Raw genomic sequence first — 22,663 nt, 5'->3', positions numbered from 1 at the left:
TCTGCACAATAGCGGAAGAAAGGAGGAGGTTGGGCATTACAGTCTGACCTCGGTGGTGAGTAAACTAATGGAAACACTTCTACAGCGATGGATTGTGAGATTTCTCGAATTGAATGGACTGCAGGACCTGAGGCAGCATGGCTTTACTAGAGGCAGGTCATGTCAGATGAATCTGATTGATATCTTTGACTGGGTGATCAAACAGCCGTTGGAGGGGCACTAGATGTAGTGTACTTGGATTTTAGCAAAGCATTTGACACGGTTCCACACAGGCAACTGATAAACTGAGTGTCCTTGGTATGGGACCTAAAGTGACTGACTGGGTTAAAAACTGGTTAAATGGGAAGAGACAGAGGGTAGTGATAAATGGAGCTTGCTCTGAGGAAAGGGATGCTTTAACATCTTTGTGAGTGATATTGCAGAAGGGCTGTCTGGTAAGGGTTGTCTCTTTGTGAATGATATCAAATTCTGTAATAGGGTGGACACCCCAGAGAGTGTGGATGGCATAAGGAAGGATCTGGTCTAAAAAACTGGCAACTAAGATTTAATGCTAATAAATGTAGGGTCACGCACTTGGGTTACAATATCCAAAGAAATGGTGCAGTTTTGGGGGTGAAGTGCTTCTTTGTGCGGAAGAAGAGCAGGACTTGAGGGTGGTTGTGTCTGAAGACCTTAAGGTGGCCAAGCAGGTAGAAAAACTGATGGTCAAAGCCAGAAGGATGCTTGGGTGCATAAGGAGGGGGATGACCAGCAGGAAATAAAGAGGTGATAGTGCCCTTGTATAAGTCTCTGGTGAGACCTCATTTAGAGTACTGCGTGCAATTCTAGAGGCTGCACCTACGGAAGGATGTAAACAGGATGGAGTCAGTCCACAGGGTGGCTACCAAACTGGTAAATGGTCTCTGTCATAAAACATATGGGAAAGGCTCATGGACCTCAACATGTATACGCTGGAAGAGAAGTGGGAGAGAAAGTCATATAATAGAGATGTTTAAATACCTCAGTGGCTTTAATGCACAACAGGTGAGCCTTTTCCAAATGAAGGAAAACTCTGAAATGAGAGGGCATAGGATGAAGTTAAGAGGAACAGGGCCGCCGAGAGGGGGGGACAAAATTCCCGGGGCCCGGGCCTCCAAGGGTGGCCCGGCAATGCAGTCCCACCCACCTCCGCCTCCGGGCCAGGCCCTTTCCACCCGAACACCCACCAGCAGAAGTACTGTCTTCTGACTCCGGCGTGCGCGGCCCACACAGACGCGCTCCTCTCAGCTGATCTTCGCTGTACTCTGCAGGGTGTCAGATGCACAGAAGCCCTGCAGAGTACAGCGAAGATCAGCTGAGAGGAGCGCGTCTGTGTGGGCCGTGCACGCTGGAGTCAGAAGACAGCACTTCTGCTGGCGGGGGTTCGGGTGGAAGGGGCCTGCCCCGGTGGCGGAGGCAGGGTGGGACTGTGGCGCCGGGCCCCCCCCAGGGGGGCAGCGACAACCTGGGGAGTGGCAGTGGGGGGCGGGGCCGGGGGCCCGGGGGCGGCCATGCCCCGGGCCTGGCCCAGTCTCTCGGCGGCCCTGAAGAGGAAATGTGCTTAGGAAGACTCTAAGAAAATACTATTTCACGGAAAGTGGGGTAGATGTGTAGAATGGCCTCCTGGTGGAGGTCATGGAGACGAGGACTGTGTCGGAGTTTGAGAAAGTGTGAGACAGGCACGTGGGATCCCTTTGGAAAAGGAGGAGCTAGTGGTTACTGAGGAAGGGCAGACTGGATGGGCCATTTGGCCCTTATCTGCCGTCATGATTCTATGTTTCTATAAATCAAGGACTACAAAGGGGTTTTGCACTTTCAAATTGCATTTTTCCGAAGATAAGCCTAGCTGCCGTGTTTTGAGCGGTCTGAAGTTTCTTTAAGGTTTGTTCTTTGCATCCTGCATAAATTCCATTGCAGTAGTCTTCATGGCTTAGTACCATTGATTGTATCAGGTTGTGAAATGTTCCCCTCGGGAAGAATTGTTTCATGCGTTTGAGTTTCCACATTGAGTGGAACATTTTCTTTGTTGTGGATGTCACTTGGCTCTCTAGTGTTAAGTTGCGGTCCATTGTAACACTGAGGATAGGGAGGGTGTGATCTGGGGTGTTGATAATTGTGGGGTTATCCGTGCTGTGTAGGGATGAGAGGATGAGACAACGTGTTTTTTCTTTGTTTTGTTTTAGTTGAAATGCATTTGCCCAAGAGTCCATGATGTTCAAGCTGATCTTGATTTCATTGGTGGAATGAATATTGTGACATCGTTTGCATAGATGAAAGGGTTAAGGCCTTGGTTGGATAAGAACTTGGCTAGTGGGGTCATCATTAGGTTGAAGAGGATCGGTGATAGCGGTGATCCTTATGGTACTACGCAGTCTGCTTTCCACGGTGATGATATGTTTGAGTTTGATTTTACTTGATATGTTCTTGTGGTTAGGAAACCCTTGATCCAGCTAAGTATGTTTCCACCAATCCCGAACTTATCTAGTAATCTTATTAATATATTATGGTTTACCATGTCGAATGCACTAGACATGTTGAATTGGAGGAGGAGGATGTGTTTGCCTATTGCTATTTCCTGCTTGAATTTGGCTAGGAGAGTGAGTAGTACTGTTTCTGTGCTGTGGAGGGAGTGAAAACCTGACTGTGATTCGTGTAATATTGAGAATTTGTTTATATAACCTGTAAGTTGTTTGGTTACCATGCTTTCCATCAGTTTGACTGACAACGGAATGGATGCTACTGGATGGTAATTAGTGATTTCATTTGTTTTGTTTTTTTCTAGGTGTCTTTTGGTATCGGAGTGAGTAGGATATTGCCATTTTCCTTAAGGAAGAGACCTTGCTGAAGCATGAAGTTTAGGTGGGATGTGAGATCTGCTATGAAGCGGTCAGGGGCGGATTTCATTAGATAGTTGGGACAGGTATCTAGTTTACAGTGAGTGTTGGAGAACCTGCTGATCGCCTGTGCAACTGCATCGACGGTAAGGAGGGCGAATTTTAACCAGGTTTAATCAGCCGGATATTCTCCAGTGGTTGGGTCCAGCTCATTAAGGAAGATTTCAATGTCAGTGTTGTCCTGAGGTAGCGTGTTGCGTAGGTTTGCAATTTTTTTTCATTGAAATACTTAGCAAGTTTGTCTGCAGATGGGATGTCTGTATTCGATGTAGTGACCAAGTTGACTAGGAGTTTGTTCACGAGTTGGTATAATTTCTTCGTGTGTTTGTAATCTGTCCCTATTTTAGTTTTATAGTATGATGTTTTGGTCATCTTATTACATATTTGTATTTTCTTTGTGATTGTTTCCATGTGTTCAGTGTGTGTTCATCTTTTGTTTTTCTGCATGCTCGTTCGAGTTTCCTGGATTGTGTTTTTAGCTTTTTCAGCCTTGCAGGGTCATTTTTTTATTAATTTGGAATAAAGACCTTGTTTAGGAAACACTTTCTGTGAGAGGACTCTTTTTGGATCCACTGTTTGGTTGTGTTGACTTTAGCTTTTTCAGTTCATCATTGAACCATGGTATCGAGTTATGCTTACGTGAAGTTCTTGTTCGCAAGGGTGCTATTTCATCTAGTATGCATTTGCATCTTTTATCCCATTCCATGAGGTAATATATGGAGTCTGTTTGTGCTGTCCATTCATTGTTGTATATCTGTTGCCAGAATGTTTTCGTGTCTACTTGACCTCTTGTTCTGTAGGATGTGTTTTCTTGTATTTGGTGTAATCCCTTCTTCCGTCAATGTAGGGATAAATTTAATTTGTAGTGATCAGTCCAGGGTGTTTCTGTCTATTTAATATCTGTTATTATTAGGTTCTGGTCTGTTGAAAATTTGTGTGAGATAAGATCAAGTGTGTGCCCTTTGATGTGGGTTGCTTCCATTTGTGGCCATTTGAGATCCCATAGGTGGAGGAATTCCTTACATTCTCGTGCGTTCATTGAGTTTGGGTCTTCTAAGTGAAGGTTGATGTCTCCTAATTCTAGTACATTGGAGTTGGTTACACATGTGTTTGAAATGAAGTCCATGAAGTTAGTCTGGCCTTCCTTTCAATTACCTGGAGGTCTGTAAAACAAGACACAATTCAAATGATCGCGTAGGGTTTTGTTGTGGATTCTGATTGAGGCAATTTCAAGTTGAGGTGTCATGGACTTGGCAGTGGTTTTGATGGTAAAGTGGGCTTGAGAGATTAGTGCTATGCCTCCGCCTCTCTTTTCCTTTTTGGTCCAGTGTGTGATTTTGTATCCTGGAGGGCACAGGTCTAGGATTATGGGGTCCTTTTGGTCGTGGATCCAGGTTTCATTGATGTTTGGCCACCTTAAGATCATCACATATGATCACACTCAAGTCCAGCTCCTCTTTCATGCACTAAAGTTCTTCACCCCCCCAAACTGTAGTATTCCCTCAGGATTTTGCCGCCCAAATTCATAACCTTGCATTTTTTAGCATTACATCTTAGCTGCCAAAAATCCAGACCATTCTTCAAGCTTCACTAGGTCCTTCCTCATATTATTCACATCATCAGGGATGTCTACCCTATTTCAGATACTGGAATCATCTGCAAAGAGGCAAACCTTACCAGACAGTAATATCACTTTCAAAAGTGTTAAAAAGAACCGGCTCAAGAACCGAACTCTGCATCACACCACTTTCCTCAAAGTGAGCTCCATTTACCACTACCTTCTGTCGCCTTCCACTGAACCAGTTCCTAACCCAGTCAGTCACTTTAGGACCCATACTGAGAGCACTCAGTTTATTTATTAGTTCCTAGAGATGGTAATGCATGAGCCCATTTAGACCACAATCTCCACCACGGCTCTCTGAAAAAGTTTATCAGGGCAATTCTGTAAGTGGGTGCCTTCTTTGTGCCTAAATGCCATATAGGAGAGCTTGTATACAATGGATCTGGGTGTCCAGATTCCATTATATAATACTAGCATAACCCTGGTTTCGGAGTTGCCTTACTGCCTGCAATTACACCAACCATAGACCTGGTTTAACTGCAGATGCATAAATGTGGAAAGACAGTACATTTAACAGTTTTCTGTAAGTTAGGTATGGAAGAAGGAGTACCATCCATTTCCCACCCATGCTCTACCTTTGTTTATGTCTCCTCCCCTTTCACCCCCCCCCCCCGTATTTATATGCTATGCCACTTTATGTACACTTACGGAATAATGTTTGGCATCCTGCTAGCATTTGCAAGTTTAAGTGTACATTTATTTATTTATTTATTTGCTGCATTTATATCCCACATTTTCCCACCTATTTGCAGGCTCAATGTGGCTTACATTATGCCACATTGGTGATCGCCAATAATGGGTTGAGAAATTCAGATTATTAATACAATTAAGGTTTATCAGCAAAAGAGCTATTATTCTGTAAATTTTGTATATGCAAATGGCACATCCTCTTATAGAATGCTCTTTAAATGCCTGATAGCACCCTGCCTCTGCTAATGTACCACATCAAGCACCCTATCAAGGCCCTTGCTTATTTTGGCACCAAAGTAAGACGTCCTCAGCTTCCATCGGACCTATCTCCAGTCTATCCTACCTGAAGTCATCCCATCACCAATAAGGGCAGAAGGGAATCAACTTGCTGGTACCAAAATCCAAATATGGGAGGCAAAATTCTGCATTTGGTCAGCCAGTGCCATTTTGGAAAGTTGGCACTGGAAAAGTGGGGTCAACTGAGAGGATGACTTCCTTCTGTCCCTATTGACTGTGGAATGACTTCTGATGAGGTTGACTTATGATGCAGACCACATTTTGCTGCTAGCACAATATGGAATATGGACCTGTACTTGAGAGAATAGGTAGGGGTGAAGGAAGAGATTTTACTACCCTCATCAGATAAGTTAAGATTTTGTATTATTATTGAACTAGTAAAAAAAGGCCCGTTTCTGTTACAAATGAAACGGGCGCTAGCAAGGTTCCCCCCCACCTTTGCCCATCACCCGACCCCCCTACCCCGGCGCATCACCAAGGCCCCTCCCCCGCGCCTTCATGGACCCCCTCGCCACCCACAACCGCAAATCCTAACAGTGGCCGGCCCCTGCTGCTTTTCCTTTTGAGCAGCAGCTGCAGGAGCCGGTAGATAAAGAGAAGAAAAAAAAAACTCTGTCGCAAAACGCACCTCCGTAGAGAAGCATATCAGATTGACAGACGTCTCTGCAGGCGCTCCTCCTCTCCCCTCTGATATCTATGCGATCCTCCGGGGTCTCCCTGCAGGGGCAGTGACATTGAGGGTAGAAGAGGAGGAGCGGCTGCAGAGACGTCTGCCAATCTGAGATGGTTCTCTAAGGAGGTGCGTTGTAGGAGATTTTTTTTGTTGTTGTTGTCTTTATGTACTGGCTGCTGCTGCTGAATAAGAGAAGCAGCAGCGGCAAGAGTCTTGCCGCAAGACAGAGTTTCTATTAGCGGTTGCGGGTGGCGAGGTGGTCGATTGGGGGGAGGGGCTTGGCTTTGCGGCGGGAGGAGGGGTCGGGTGATGTGGCGAGGAGGGAAGGGGTAGGGGCGGGGCTTCGTGATGTTGCATCGCGCAGGGGGTTGTTCAGGTGAAGGGGGGGCAGTTAGAGGTCTCTCGCAGGCACCCCCCCTGCCCTTCATTATGGAAGGTTTTTTTTTTTAAATTTTTGTTACACTTGTACTCCGTGGTGTCCCACTCATAGCAGGCTGGTACTTATTTTTACTTGGGACAATGGAGGGTGTGTAGCGATTCCTACTCCTCCCCCCTGCCTGGTTCGTTGTTTGTTGGAGGGGGTTGCAGTCCCTTCACTCTCTGTGTTCCGTCCTCGACGTCATGACGTTTGACGCGAGGGCGGGGCATAGAGACAGTGATTTGGAAGGCTTCACCACCATGAACTAATGAACTGTTTAGGGATGACTTCTGCAGGTTGTCTTCAGAACGTTGAGGTAGCGTTTTATGTCCAGATGGGGTGTGGCTTGGGGGCGTGGCTGATGGCGGGTCTATGAGTTAGGGTGAGTGGTCCTGATAGCCCAGCCTAAGAAGACTACAGGAGTTGAAGACTACAGGAGTTCAGTGCTTCACTGCCTTGCAGTGAGCTTCAGAATGTTCGAGGTGGTATTTATTTATATAGAAGATTAATGTTAACCTCATGTTAATATTTATGAGTTGTTTAGCTTGCATTTGTGTGCAGTGGTGCTCATGTGCTTGTAACCTGATATGAACTTACACTGAAATAATGAACTATAAATGAAATGAAATAATAACAGTATAATAATAAACATTTTAATTGTGTCGGTCTGTATCAAATCATTATTAATGTTAGCAGAGACAAATGCAATAATACTAGCCACTTGATGATTTGATTTTTGTTACTACCACAGTCCAAGACCTCCCATCTGATAGACACAGTTTATTAACTACAACTGTTGTCCCAGTTATAACATTTGCATTAATTATGTTTCTGATAGAAACATTTTATATATCCCCTGATATTTTATCTACAATTCTGTACTTTCTTCCTCTCTCCCTTCAGAGTCTTTTGAGAATATACATTTTCTTCACTGTGTCCCAAAGCAATTGCACAGTTTTTCCCTTCTGTGTTGTTCCAGCTACTAAATAATTAAATAGTTATTTTGGAACTTAATCTTCTCTAGCCTCCAGGAAGATCCATGTGCAGAAACAGAGTTTATCATGTGCAGTGAAACACAATCAGGAGCATCCTGGGCCCTTTTGTAAGATAAATGATCACACTTAAGGTATGATTCATTTTTATAATAATTTTCCAGGGAAAAGAAATCCCTCCAGAAATGTTTGGGAAATGTGATTGATAAAATGATTTTTGTGGATGCTTATAAATAGTGTAGGATTTGAGAAAAAGAGGGATGGGGTTGAGCCTGGGTACATATCCTGAGCAAGAAAGCTTAATGTCTTTACTACTGCTCCCATGACCTGTCTCATTACTTTCAAGTTCTTGGTAACTCACCTAAGATAGTGACAGAATCTCAGGCTAGGGTGAGATAGTTAAGAGATTCCAAATACAGTTGTAGTAGGTGTAGGTCAAAATTGGGCTTCATTCCTCTAACACAATAAGTATTAAGAGATCCTTTTACTAAGCCGCACTAAGCGCTAGCATGCGCTTACAACTTAAATGGCTTACAGTGGGATGCACCCAGGCGTCTTCTGATAATTTCCTGATCTGTGTGCATATGAAAAAAATCATTTTGATTTTATCGTGGAGGGGGCCTTTCTGCACTAACCAGTTATTGCAGCTACGTTACCGCATTCTAACTGATTAGTGCAGGATTAACATGTGAGTCCTCACTGCCTACGAAATAGATGTCAGTAAGTGCTCATGTGCTAAATGGCCTTAGTCTGTGGGAAAACCCCTCGTAAGGGTGCACTAAGGGCACCCTTTATACCTCAGCTTATTAAAAGGACCTCTAAATTAATTTAGACCATTAAAGTAGTTGTTTTTAAGATACGCAGTTCTATAAATTGAGGCTTCCATTTAGGCATGCTGATGCTGAGCACTGGTTGCCAATTCTATAATGGCATTTCTGTGGTGTAAATACCGATGCTTAGATTTAGGCGCAGAGGGCCATATTCTATAACAGGGTGCATAAATTTTGGATCGTCCATGAAACACCCATTTCCCTGTCCATAATCACGCCCCTTTTTGGCTTAGTGCATTTGAATTTAGGCACTGTGCGTTACAGAATACGCATAGCGAGTTGTGCACGTAAATTCTAATTATCGTCAATTAGTGCTCATTATTACTTGTTAAGTGCTGTAAAAAATGCTGATTGGCTATTAAGTTTCATGCATTGTTATAGAATACGCTTGGATTTCAGTGCAATTTATAGACTATGGCGGTATATTGACCACATGGCTGTGCTTTCTGTGAACATGGAGCTTGGCAGGATTCCTTGATCTGTCTGTACAGTTTTGTTGTTGGCTTTCCTTTCAGACCACACACTGAAGTGTTTGAGAGCATGGTCTTTGCACACTTTGAGGTCAATGTGATAAGGTGCACAGCTTAGTTTGGGCTCTGCCCTTAATTTTCTGTGCTGTTACTGTACGGTCTAGTACACATTAATGAGTAACTACCAATTATTGGTACCTATGATTGAAGAAATGGTGTGTATGTCTAGTCACCAATTTATAGAATTACAACCATATTCAGCAAGGATCTGTGTTATTCAGCCATTTTAAAATATAATAGCATTGTCACTAAAGAGAACCAACAAGCCTTTTAAGGAGGTATCATAAACAAACTTGCTCAAAAAGTTGCCTGGATTAAAAATTTTCCTTTAGGATAATGCTAAAAATGTTTTCATATGTCTTTAAAAGGAGAAAATTAAATTTCAAATGAGTTTTTTTTCTTTGCATAACAATAAGTAGGGCAATTCTTTTTGTCTCCTTGATGAATTTTCAAGCCCTTTTAGAGGTTCTCAGTGAAGGTCATGCTCCCACAGCAGCTTTCTGTCAAATTTTAAGGGCATTCAAGAACAGCCAGGAGTGTGGCATCAGAAGGGATGCATCAAATCACTGGGAAAGAATGTTATAATTGAAAAATAATTTTCTCCTTATTAGCATTTACACTCGTCTTGTGGATGAAAATAGAATATTAGTACTTATCTTGGTTGAAAATGACTAAGAGCCCCACTTTACACAGAACGAGAAGCCAGCACCGGAGGAACTGCCTGTGTTCTGATTCAGTGGCTAGTTTCCAGGGCAGCCTTTACCTTCCTGTGAGTTCCAGCTCTGGCTCCGCCTCCTGAGAGCGTTTGAATGGGAAGCCAGTGCACCAAAGGCCATGCGCCAACTTCCTTTTTGTGGAAGAATTTGGGTGTTTTCACTCCCCCCTGAAATTTTTATTTAGACTATGAGTGTTATTCCTATGATCTTAGGAAGGGAAAGATATGGCCCGTTGTCAGGCACTAAGCCATATGGGAAGCCTCTTCATTCTTTAATTTCTAACAAAACTAAGTCATAAGTCTCTTCTAAGCATCAGGCCCTTAAGATATTTTTATTACTTCTGAATACCCAGTCGGCCAGGACAGAGCCTCTGAGAGACTGAGCCGGGCCCAGGGTAGGACTGCTGCTATCGCGCCTCCTGGCAGGTCCGCTGCTGCTTCCCCCCAGGACGCCATGTACCCAGACTTCAAAAATTGGGGGGGGGGGGGGGGGGAACCAGAGCCCAAAGTGTTGGGGGGTACACATTGTGCCCCACCTCCTTTCCCCCCGTCACAACTCCATATACCTTGGCTGGCGAGGATCTTCAACCCTGTCAGCTTCCTCCAGCTCTGTTCTCTGCCGCATCGCCTGCCCTGCAGCTGTTTCCCCTCATTTCATTAAAACCAAGCATGCACAACATGAGGGGAAGCAGGGCAGGCAATGTGGTGGAGAACAGCACTGGAGGAAGGCTGCTTCTGCTGGTGGGGCTTGGGGACCCCCACCAACCAAACCAGAAGCTCCGAAGCCAAACCCAATTTGGAATCCTGTGTCTGCTCTTCCTCAAGCTCTAAGGAGAGCCCAGTGCCGGCGTCTCTGCGTTAACATGATCGCTTGGGTTCGGTCAGGAGCAGGAGAGAGACAGACCCCGGCACCAGGCCCCCCCTTGGAGGCCAGGCTCGGAGGAATCTTGCAGCCCCTGCCCCTGCCCCCCTCTCCATAGCCCTGGGCCAGGAACAAAGTTGAAGTTCTGAGAGATTTGCTTGACACCTATTGTCCTGAATGCTAGTGTAATGGAGACTTGGTTAAATGTTGTGGACGCCATATTAGTTAATCAACTTTGTCTTGAGGATTATAATTTTTTTCTGAAGTCCCGTGTTGGGCAAAAAGGAGGTAGTTTATTGATATTAGCAAAGCATGGAATAGTCTTCACACAGAAATCCATCTTAAAATCTAGCTTGTGTGGGATAATGTTTCTCTACTCTCCATAATTAAATATATTTCTGTTATTTCCCCCTCACCCCCCAGGTTCTTTATGCTGATGATGGCTCTATTATTTCTGATATTTTGCTTACTAATGGCATTTCATCACACAATACCATCTTGTTGGGTGATTTTAACCTGCGTTTTGATTCAGTTACTACTGATTTAGTCATTTCTGGTTTTTCTGAGTCTCTTTTTGGTTTAGGTTGGAAACAGATTCTTTGCTACTGTTCTCATACTGCAGGACATTTACTGGATTTATGTTTTTTGGATATAAATTTTCTAAATAGTCATTTAGTGACTATTTCAAAGTCTCCAATCCCTTAGTCTGATCATTATTTGATCTCTCTTTCAATTCCCATATCAAGGAAACCCATTTGTTTTCCTTCCAAGCTACCTAAGACCTTTAGAGGTACAATTGATCCTTTAAGACAGAAAGCACATTGGATACTAAAGTTGGGTGATTTGGCTATTTTGTCTGCTTCAGCTGCTGTCAGTGTTTGGAACTAGTTGCTCCCTTTAAGACTGTTACGTGTGTGCAAAAATGTAGTGCCCCCCTGGTTTAGGGATAAGTTGAGGTCTTTAAAGCAAATGCATAGAAGAAAAGATCATGAATGGCGAAAATGGGTGGATGCTGTCCATTTGATGGTGTATCAGATGCATTTGAATACCTATCAGCAGGAGACCGAGGGGAAAATGTATTTGTGTATGATGAAGTTATTGCTAGAGCATCTTCTTCTTCTCAATAGCTATTTAGAACAGTAAGAACTTAACTGCTGTATCTTCTGTGTTACCTCTGTGTGATATTTTGTGCCAAGAGTTTGTAAATTCTTTTCAGAAGAAAGTAGTGGATGTTACAAGTTCTTTTAAAATTTGATTTTGCCTTCTGGACAGTCTAATTGTGTGAAGTCTAAGTGGTTGGATTTTCTACAGTTTCTAAGGAGCAGGTTATGGCTGTATGAGCAAGTTGAATCCTTTGTTTTGTTCCTTAGATAATTGTTCTCCAAGGATGATTACATCTTTAAAAGGCGGCTTGTTGATTCCTTTATCTACTATCATGAACAAGTCACTATCAGAGGGGATCATCCCTGGGACTTTGAAACAGGCAGTTGTTCATCCTTTGTTGAAGGGTGGAGCACTTGATCTCAACAAGTTATGAACTATTGTCCGATCTCAACGTTTACATTATTAGCAAGAATTTTGGAAAGGCTTATGTTGGATCAATTATATGATTTCCTTGAACTGAATGATTTGATTGATGTATGTCAATATGGTTTTAGATCTAAACATTCTAATGAAATGCTGCATTTGATTTGATACAAGCAGGATTTGATTGGGGTGAGGAATATCTAATGGTTTTCCTGGATATTTCTGCTGCTTTTGAACAATCCACCAGGAAATTTTACTAAGTCAGTTATGTTCTTTAGGGATTCCGGGAATGGTCTCTGCCAGGTACTTATGACCTGGATTGGCCACTGTTGAAAACAGGATACTGGGCTAGATGAACCACTGGTCTGATCCAGTATGGCTATTCTTATGTTCTTCTGTAATAGTTCCATTCTTTTCTATCTGAATGTTATTTTCAAGTCTGTTTGGGTGAGGACAACTCATCTTGGATACCGATTACTACGGTTGTAGCACAAGGGTTTGCTTTTTCGCTTGTTCTATTTAATATCTACTTGATTCCGATTTTTTATGTTCTCTCTGGTATGGGTGTGCAATACCAGCATTATGCTGATGATATTCAGGTTTTCCCCCAGGGAGATGTTCTGTCACTGACACGCTGTCTATTTTGAAGATGTACATACAGAAGTTAGGATCCTGGTTTAGCGCCAATAGGTTGAATTTAAATGTAGGGGAAATACAGTATTGCAGATATTGTTTTTGCCACAGAATGTAACCATCTTGGTGATCTATTAGACTCTACCCTGCTTATTTTCGAAGGAGAAGGCCGGCCATCTTCCAACACAAATTGGGAGATGGCTGGCCATCTCCTAAACCCGGCCAAGTCGGTATAATTGAAAGCCGATTTTGGCTGGCTTCAACTGCTTTCCGTCGCAGGGCCGGCCAAAGTTCAAGGGGGCGTGTCAGCAGGGTACTGAAGCCGGGACGGGGGCGTGGTTAAGAGATGGCCGGCTTCAGCTGATAATGGAAAAAAGAAGGCCGGCTCTGATGAGCACTTGGCCGGCTTTACTTGGTCCATTTATTTTTAGGACCAAACCTCAAAAAAGTGCCCCAACTGACCAGATGACCACCGGAGGGAATCGGGGATCACCTCCCCTTACTCCCCCAGTGGTCACCAACCCCCTCCCACCCAAAAAAAAATTATATACATTTTTGTGCCAACCTCTATGCCAGCCTCAAATGTCATACCCAGCTCCATGACAGCACTATGCAGGTCCCTGGAGCAGTTTTTAGTGGGTACTGCAGTGGACTTCAGGCAGGCAGACCCAGGCCCACCCCCCCATCTGTTACACTTGTGGTGGTAAATGTGGGCCCTCCAAAAACCACCCGAAACCCACTGTACCCACATGTAGGTGCCCCCCTTCACCCATAAGGGCTATGGTAGTGTTGTACAGTCGTGGGTTTGGGGGTTTAGGGAGGCTCAGCACACAAGATAAGGGAGCTATGCACCTGGGAGCAATTTGTGAAGTCCACTGCAGTGCCCCCTAGGGTGCCCGGTTGGTGTCCTGGCATATGAGGGGGACCACTGCACTATAAATGCTGGCTCCTCCTATGACCAAATGGCTTGGATTTGGCCGGGTTTGAGATGGCCGCCATTAGTTTCCATTATTGGTGGAAACCAATGGCGGCGATCTCTAACGCCAGCCATCTCTAACGCCGGCCCAAATGTTGAGATTTGGCCGGCCCCAACCGTATTATCGAAATGAAAGATGGCCGGCCATCTTGTTTCAATAATACGGTTGGGTATGCTGCTTTACGGGGCCGGCCTTAGAGATGACCGCCCATATAGATGGCTGGCCCCGTTCGATTATGCCCCTCTAAGATAACTTGAAAATTTCAAATAAGGAATGCTATTCGGAAAGCTTTTTTCAGGTTAAGATTATTAGAAGAATTTGTTACCTGAAGTAAATTTCCAGACAGTTTTGCAAGCTTTGGTATTATCTGGATTACTATAACTCACTGTACTTGGGCCAATCTAAGTTGATAATTCATTCTCTTCAAATTGTGCAAAATTCTGCTAATAGGCTTCTAACAAAATTATCAAAATCTGATCACATTATATCAACTTTGAAGGATTCGCACTGGTTTCTTGTGCTTTGGTGGATTAGATCTAATGTGTTGACCTTGATTTTTAAGGCTTTGAGCAATGATGCTTCCCTGACATTACTTTCATCTTGGAGATTTGATCAGCCATGTTGTAGTCTACATTCTGCAGATAAAACTTTACATATTTCTAACAGTAGCTCCGCAAGCTCATTTTTCAGTTTTATCAGTACTCTGGGATGAATTCCATCCGGTCCAGGAGATTTGCTACTCTTCAGTTTGTAGAACTGCCCCATTACATCCTCCAGGTTTACAGAGAATTCATTAAGTTTCTCCGACTCGTCAGCTTCGAATCTCTCCGCTACAGCTTTGTTTTCCCCTTTTACTCCTCAGTCACCTAGCGGTCCAACCAATACTTTTGCTGGCTTCCTGCTTTTAATATACCTAAAGAATTTTTACTATATGTTTTTGCCCCCAACGCAATCTTTTTTTCGAAGTCCCTCTTAGCCTTCCTTATCAGCGCTTTGCATTTGACTTGACATTCCTTATGCTGTTTCTTATTATATTCAGTCGGTTCCTTCTTCCATTTTCTGAAGGATTTTCTTTTAGCTCTAATAGCTTCCTTCACCTCACTTTTTAACCACGCCGGCTGTCGTTTGGTTTTCTGTCCTCCTTTTTTAATACGCGGAATATATTTGGCCTGGGCTTCCAGGATGGTGTTTTTGAACAGCATCCATGCCTGATGTAAATTTTTGACCCTCGCAGTCGCTCCTCTAAGTTTTGTTTTCACCGTTCTTCTCATTTTATCATAGTCTCCTTTTTTACAGTTAAATGCTAACGTATTTGATTTCCTATGTATACTTACTTCAAAGCTAATATATTACGCTTTAGCGTTATGTACCCTTCTTTGTGTCTGGGTTTATTAGCTAATACCTCTAATTACCATTTCATTTAAATGAACAGTTCACTGATGTCTACACTGCTCTAAACTCCTCTAAGCCCAGGTGGCTGTACAGTAACAGCACAGAAAATTAAGGGCAGAGCCCACACTAAGCTGTGCACCTTATCACATTGACCTCAAAGTGTGCAAAGACCATGCTCTCAAACACTTCAGTGTGTGGTCTGAAAGGAAAGCCAACAACAAAACTGCACAGACAGATCAAGGGATCCTGCCAAGCTCTATGTTCACAGAAAGCACAGCCATGTGGCCAGTGAAAGACAGCAAGATGGCCAAGCATCAGGAAAGAAGATGGCACTTTGGTAGCTCTGAGAAGATTTGTCCAACAAAGAAAGAGGTAGAAAATAAGCTGTGTGAAGCCAGGCTAGGGGAGACTGCTGGGGTTGGACAGAGGGGGTAAGAGTGATGAGGCTGGCTGAGGAGAGGAAAGGGTTCTGGGTTTTACTGAGGAGGGAAGAGGAAGAGTGCTAGGGCAGAGCTTGGGATGGGATTCAGGCTGAGGAGAAGAGTGCATTAGCATAGCTGGGGGAGGGGTAGGCACGGTATTAATGTTTGGCTGAGAGAGGACTGAATCACGCAGGAATGAGGGGTGGTGAATGAATGTGCTTGAACTGGGCTAGAAAAGGAAGGAAGAGAGTGTTTAGAGTGGGACTGGGGGAAGGTGGAGGGAAGAAGGTGCCAAGGAGGTCAGACTTCAGGGAGGAAGGGGTGTCTGTGTGTGTGCGCATTGGATGGCACTAATATTCCACTCAATTTTCAATGGATCTTAATTTTGCATAATAATCATGCAGTTGAAATAACAAAGGTGCCCTTGTGCAGTTTTTTTAGATATCCCTTCATAAGACAGGTGCACTTTCAAATCAAATTATTTTGACCTTTTTTTTCTTTTTTTTTTTCAGTCCTACATTGGCATGCCTGTGAAAATCAAGATTAATTGAGTATCCTTTTGGAAGAACAAAACATACCTCTAATGGACTTCTACAGTGCAAACATGTACTGTAAATCTGTTATTATCCTGACACCCTGAAGGAATGAACATGAGGAAAAACTTTCTCAAATCAGATAGTCACAGAGGCACTTCTGTACCATAAGAGCTAACATTTATGTGTCCATTGCATGTATTAATGTTTAGAATAATGGCATTTATGTGCATACACACCACCATTCTGCCTGAGCATTATACTGCAAATAGCCACTTAATTTACATAGCACCATCTGCAAGGGGCATAGATGGGGACAGAGCATAGGCAGACCTAACATGTACATAAATGATAGAGTACTACAATTCACAAGCGCATCTCTGACATTTCGCTGGTGTAACTGCTTACATTTAAATGTTAAGAGCATACAGACCCGGTTAGTCTGGTATTCTATAAGGCAGTGTTTCCTAAGTCAGTCCTGGAGTACCCCTTTGCCAGTCATGTTTTCAGGATATCCTCAAGGAATAGGCATGAAAGTGATTTGCATATATTGCCTTCATTATATGAAAATCTCTTTTATGCCTATTCATTGTGGACATCCTAAAACCCTGACAGGCAAGGGGGTAGGTACTCCAGGATTGACTTGGGAATCACTGTGATAAGACAAAGTATGCATTTACATTGCTTTATAAAAAAAGCTCCTACCAGGCACATTCTGGGCTCCTAATTTTAGACCCCCTATTATAGAATTGCCCAAAGTGGGGTAAATTCAACATAGATGGTGCCAAAAAACTAGGTGCTTAGTTAGCATTCTATAATGGCAGAGTTGTACATTAAATCTGTTGTAGAATACTATTGTAAGTTTGCAGCTACACATCAAAATTCAGAGTCACAAACGTCTCCCCAAAGATACTAACACCTTCCAATCACATACAAGTGAATACCTGTATGTTGTAGCATTTACTTGTAATCATCGGGTACTCTTATAAGAGGCTATTTATTTCCATATGCTGGCATTTATGGATGACAAATCCTTTATGCTATCCCAAATGGGCTTATAAAATGGCCATCAAGTTTTACAGTTGTGCTTGATCTGCAGTATACTAAATACGGTAAATGTCTTCAGATATGCTACCAATTAACATGCATTTTGAGAAAGACACTCCAAGCTTAAAAGTCAGGTAAATAATGATCATGCATTGTATCCTTCTGTTTCCTGAAGGAAATGCTATCCTATAGTATCAAAAAGGTTTCTGGCAAATAGGTCCTTTGCATTTTAATGTGAAGATAAGACTCTAAAAAATGTAAATGGTGATCAGAAAGCCTTTCCCCTTGACCTCATAATTAAGTAGACAGAAAAAGACGAATTGAAAGTGCTTGTCCTGGTTTTGAGTACTTTGAGCGTAACAGAGAAAGGTTCAGTAAAGCTAATGGATTCATTTAGTGACAATACACCACCAACCAGTTTATTAAGGGGTCCTTTTACTAAGGTGTGCTAACAGATTTAGCATGCACTAACGACTAGCATGTGCTAAGTGATAAGACGCCAATAGGAATATAATGGACGTAAAAGGACCCCTAAGTGAATTCAAAGTTCTCACCAAAAGACCACCAACCACACAGGCAGTACCAGTGTGTCAACTGATGAAGCATCAACCCCCCCCCCACACACACACACACAACCAGTATCCAGACACAGAAATTGAAAATGAATAGAGTGCTTCAGCTGTCAAAACCTGAATAGTCAAACATAGCTGCACCTGCTTACAACTGCTCGAGTGTTACCAACAAATGATTAAGTATTTGCTTCTTGGACAGAGTTGTGTGTATGCTTCTAGTGTTTCATTAGCATTTATAGTAATATATAATATGATCTTTATCCATTTCATTATATTACTAAACATATGGCAGATCACTGATCAAGCCTGACAAGGTGACAATATATCTGATCTTTTTATTTGATATTTTTTAAAACATTGAAACTATATCCCTTACTAGCGGTAATGTAATTAATTCTGTGTATGTTCCTAATATCGGAACTGCAAGTACAATATCTCTACTTCTAATTTACTGTACCTTTGTTACCATAACACAATCATAAAACAAGATGATTAAACTCCTTCTACAACTTCATGAACAGAATGGGGCTAGGGAGAAAGAATGGCTGGAGTTAACCAAAAATGTTAACCCTTAGGGCAACAATAGCAGGAGATGTAGATTCTGTTAGGAATGACCAAAGAGGTGGTGGAAAGGCATACTGGGGGGAATTCTTTATATGATGCTCAAAATTTAGCGCTGGAAAAAAATCAGTGCTAAGCACAATTCTATAAATGGTGTGTATAAAACCGTGCTTAGTGCTGATTCCAATGCCTAACTTTGGGCACTAGCCTTATGCTTTGTGAAATCAGTTGTAAATGCTGGCGCCCAAGTTAGGTGCATTGAGGCAGTATTCTGTGAAAATGCATGTAACTTTTCAGAATGTCCCTAACACACCCATGCCCCTCACATGGCCACACTGCTTTTGAGTTACACGCTATTAGAGTTAGACGCCATGCTTTATAGAATAGCACCCAGCCAGATGCACATGCAAAAATTAATTGGTGCCAATTAACATCAATAATTGATTGTTAATACCCAATTGTTGACCTTAATTTGATCATTAGACAACTAATTTGTGCACCAAATATAGAATCCAGACAAATATCCTGGTCTGAATAAGAGGGTTTTCCCCCCCTCTGATAGCATAAGACCTTTTTGGTCTACATCTCCTGCTATTGTTGCCCTAAAAGTTAACGGTTTTGTTTAACTCCATCCATTCTTTCTCCCTAGCCCTATTCTGTTCATGAAGATGTGGAAGGAGTTTAATCATCTTGTTTTATCTTTTTTGCACTGTTAATGGAATGATTGAATTCTTTGACCTTTTTAATATCAGTAGGAGTAACAACAGACACACTCAGTATAACACATTTCACTCTCATAATCTATGAAAAGATCAATAGGCTTTGCTGATAAAATAGATGGGTTGAAGGGGTGATTACCTTTCCTGGATTGCTGTAAATATTTGACCAACACAGTGCCAATGTTGGATTTTTGGTCAGTGTTTCCATCCATCCTCTGGAAGGACTTCAGCTGACCAGTGGAGGACGGTGTACGGAGATGTCTGAGATGTTCTGACAGGTTCTGCTCATTTTCAGTGCCCACTGGATTTTCATGACTGGACCCTACAATTTGCTGTGCAAAAGTGCTGGTTGTTGTGAGCACAGCGAGGAACACACAAACACAGATTCCACACATAGCTGTGCAAAAAAGGGAAAAAATACAAATATTTAGGACCACGAACACAATGATTCTTGATTGGACATACCATATAGACAGGATGCATTTGCTTCTACTGCAAACTAATATTCAATAAAATTATTGTGACACGCACAACTGTCTGACAAGATCGGTCAATAGAATTCAACAGCTGGCACTAATATTTAGCTAGCGCAGCTAAACATTATTTTGCATTAATAGGAGCCCAAATGGATTTATGATAGTAACATTTCAGACACAACTCTACAGTGAGAAGAGATGGTCAAGCATTTCAACTTTCACCATTGCCTCACAGCTAATAAAAGAGTTCAGAGAAAGCTGTGTGGCATTTGTCTGTCATAAATTTTTATGTGCTGTGCTAGCTTGTTCCACTAAGAAGCCTTCTTAAATAATATCCCTTTTCAGTGGTGTTGCAACATAGCCATGTAATATGATTAACATCTTAGGAGTAGCCTAGTGGTTAGTGCAGTGGACTTTGATCCTGGGGAACAGAGTTCGATTCCCACTGCAGCTCCTTGTGACTCTGGGCAAGTCACTTAACCCTCCATTTCCCTGGTGCAAAATAAGTACCTGAATATATGTAAACTGCTTTGAATATAGTTGCAAAAACCTCAGAAAGGCAGTATATCAAGCTCCCTTTCCCTTTAGAGCTTATTAGACAACTGTTTACCCATGGCAAAACAATACATATTGACATCTTCTGACTAAAACTTGGAGTCGGTTGCATACTTGTGTCTGCAAACCCCAGCCAACCCATGCTGTTTCATTAGCACTTCCTTATAAATCAAGACAAAAAATGACCACAAAAAGGACAATGTGGTAATGACTTAATAATGTTATAAATAAATTTAAAATCTTGGCATTCTGTAAACCACTAGACGAAAAGGAAATAATGAATTCAGGGAAAGTAATTACTCATAAAATGTTTTATAGATTAGGACTGCAGTAATTACTTATTAAAGTTTTATAGGTTAGGATTAATATAGAAATGAACCAACCAATTAGTGTGTGAACAGTATAATTATTAAGGTGTTTGGTTTTAAAATACAATGCAAATCAAATTGGTTGCAGGGACACTTGGCAAGAATTGGCAAGCACTTTAACAGACATGCTTAAAACATGAAATGAGACGTTTTGCTAATAGTATGTCTCAAAGCTAAAAACAGAATAAGAATGCTAGAATACATTTCTGTTGCTTTCTGGAACACATCTCAATCAAAATATACATACAAAGATTGATAAAACTTTCATCTTACCTTTCTGCAAGATAGTGTTTCCTAACGACAGCCGGGAAAGCAATGTTCAGATGAACTACTCTGTTATTCCTGCATTGCAGTGCTGCCTCTTAAATAGTCTAGCTCAAAGCTTACTGTATTGTCATCTGTTTACACAGCACTGACGCAGATAAGGGATCACCACATGCTCAGCTAGATGCTATTGAGTGGTAACAAATCAGGGTAACTACCTAGGAAGTAGGGTAGAAAGCTTTCACTTAAGTATTGCCCTATTGAGACAGACCAAAGGTCCATCAAGCCCAATATCCTGTTTCCAACAGTGGCTAATCCAGGTTACAAGTACATGGCAGGATCCCAAAACAGTACAATACAGTTTATGCTGCTTATCCTAGAAAGCAGTGGATTTTCACCAAGTCCATTTTAATAATGGCTTATGGACTTTTCTTTTAGGAAGCTATCCAAACCTTTTTTAAACCCCGCTAAGCTTTTGCTATATTCTCTGGCAACAAATTCTAGAGTTTAATTACACATTGAATGAAGAAATATTTTCTCTGATTCATTTTAAATTTACTACTTTGTAGTTTCATTGAGTGCCCTCTAGTCCTAGTATTTTTGGAAAGAGCAAACAAGTGATTCACGTCTACCCGTTCCACTCCACTCATTATTTTATAGACCTCTATCACGTCGCCCCTCAGCCATCTTTTCTCCGAGCTGAAGAGCCCTAGCTGCTTTAGCCTTTCCTTATAGGGAAGTTCTCCCATCCCCTTTATCATTTTTGTCACCTTTCTCTGTACCTTTTCTAATTCCACAATCAGGCTTATTTTTGAAAGAGAAGGGCGCCCATCTTTCGACACAAATCGGAAGATGGGCGTCCTTCCATTTTCTAACAGAGCTCTGCTTCCAACACCTATTTTCCTGGAGAACACTGACAGGCATTTCTCTTTCCTAACCCTTTACCCCCGGATTCTATATAGTTTGCCTAGAGATTGGTGCTGATATCGGCACAGATTCTATAACAATGTGCATAATTTAATGAGCTTAACAAGCCAATGAGCACTGATAATAGCACTTAAGCAATAATGAGCACTAATTGGCACTGATTAGAATTTAGGTGCACAACTCGCTAAGCGTATTCTGTAACAATGTACATCATATTGCTAATGCACGCAGGCAAAAGGGGCGTGGTTATGGGTGGGGAAATGTGCGTTTCATGGGCATTTTGTAATTTATGTGCCTATTTATAGAATATGGCCCAGTGCGCCTAAATCTATGTGGTGAGATTTACTCCATGTTTTCGTTGGTGTAAATAGATGCACGTAGATTTAGGCACTGAAATATCAACTAAGCATATTCTATAACTGATGCCTAAATCTAGGTGCATCTATTTACACCAACGAAAACATGGAGTAAATCTCACCACATAGATTTAGGCGCACTGGGCCATATTCTATAAATAGGCACATAAATTACAAAATGCCCATGAAACGCACATTTCCCCACCCATAACCACGCCCCTTTTGCCTGCGTGCATTAGCATTATAGAATATGCTTAGTTGGCACTGATTTCAGCACCAATTTTTTAGGCATCATATATAGAATCTCCCCCTTAGTGTCCTCAAAACCAGAAAACACATTTTGATGAAACAGTCATCTTTGTAAAACTGGCAATTAGCACTTCAAAATGTTTCCTTATTTAGCCTATTGCATCTTCTGAAACTATCGCTCACTGTTAGAATAGAAACATGTCAGTATAATGAGCAAGCAAGGTATATTTTTTTAAACTTAGTGTGTTCCAGGACTTCTGGAAATTGTTTTGTGGGGATGATCTGAAGCAGGGATGCAGTGAAAACATGATTCCATAAGTACATACCACACTGGGAAAAGACCAAAGGTCCATCGAGCCCAGCATCCTGTCCACGACAGTGGCCAATCCAGGCCAAGGGCACCTGGCAAGTTTCCCAAATGTACAAACATTCTACGGACCTGAACATGTACACTCTGGAGGAAAGGAGAAACAGGGGTGATATGATACAGACGTTCAAATATTTGAAAGGTATTAATCTGCAAACGAACCTTTTCCGGAGATGCG

At 42.2% G+C, this 22,663-nt stretch overlaps 1 protein-coding gene across 1 annotated transcript in view; it reads right to left on the bottom strand.

Moving 5' to 3' along the window:
* The window catches only part of CCK (cholecystokinin), a 28,174-nt gene extending 7,534 nt beyond the window's left edge, over positions 1-20,640 (bottom strand). The window contains exons 1-2 of the mRNA XM_030189991.1: positions 20,596-20,640; positions 19,063-19,320 (exon numbers count right to left, since the gene is read on the bottom strand). Of these exons, the coding sequence (XP_030045851.1) occupies positions 19,063-19,318 (256 nt within the window). The 5' untranslated portion in view covers positions 19,319-19,320; positions 20,596-20,640. The remainder of the gene's footprint in view (positions 1-19,062; positions 19,321-20,595) is intronic.
* Positions 20,641-22,663: the final 2,023 nt, after the last annotated feature.

The sequence above is a fragment of the Microcaecilia unicolor genome, chromosome 1, assembly GCF_901765095.1.
Source record: "Microcaecilia unicolor chromosome 1, aMicUni1.1, whole genome shotgun sequence".
Classification (NCBI taxonomy): Eukaryota; Metazoa; Chordata; class Amphibia; order Gymnophiona; family Siphonopidae; genus Microcaecilia; species Microcaecilia unicolor.
The sequence above is the reverse complement of the archived record's forward strand: the minus strand, read 5'-3'. Positions and strand labels throughout refer to the sequence as shown.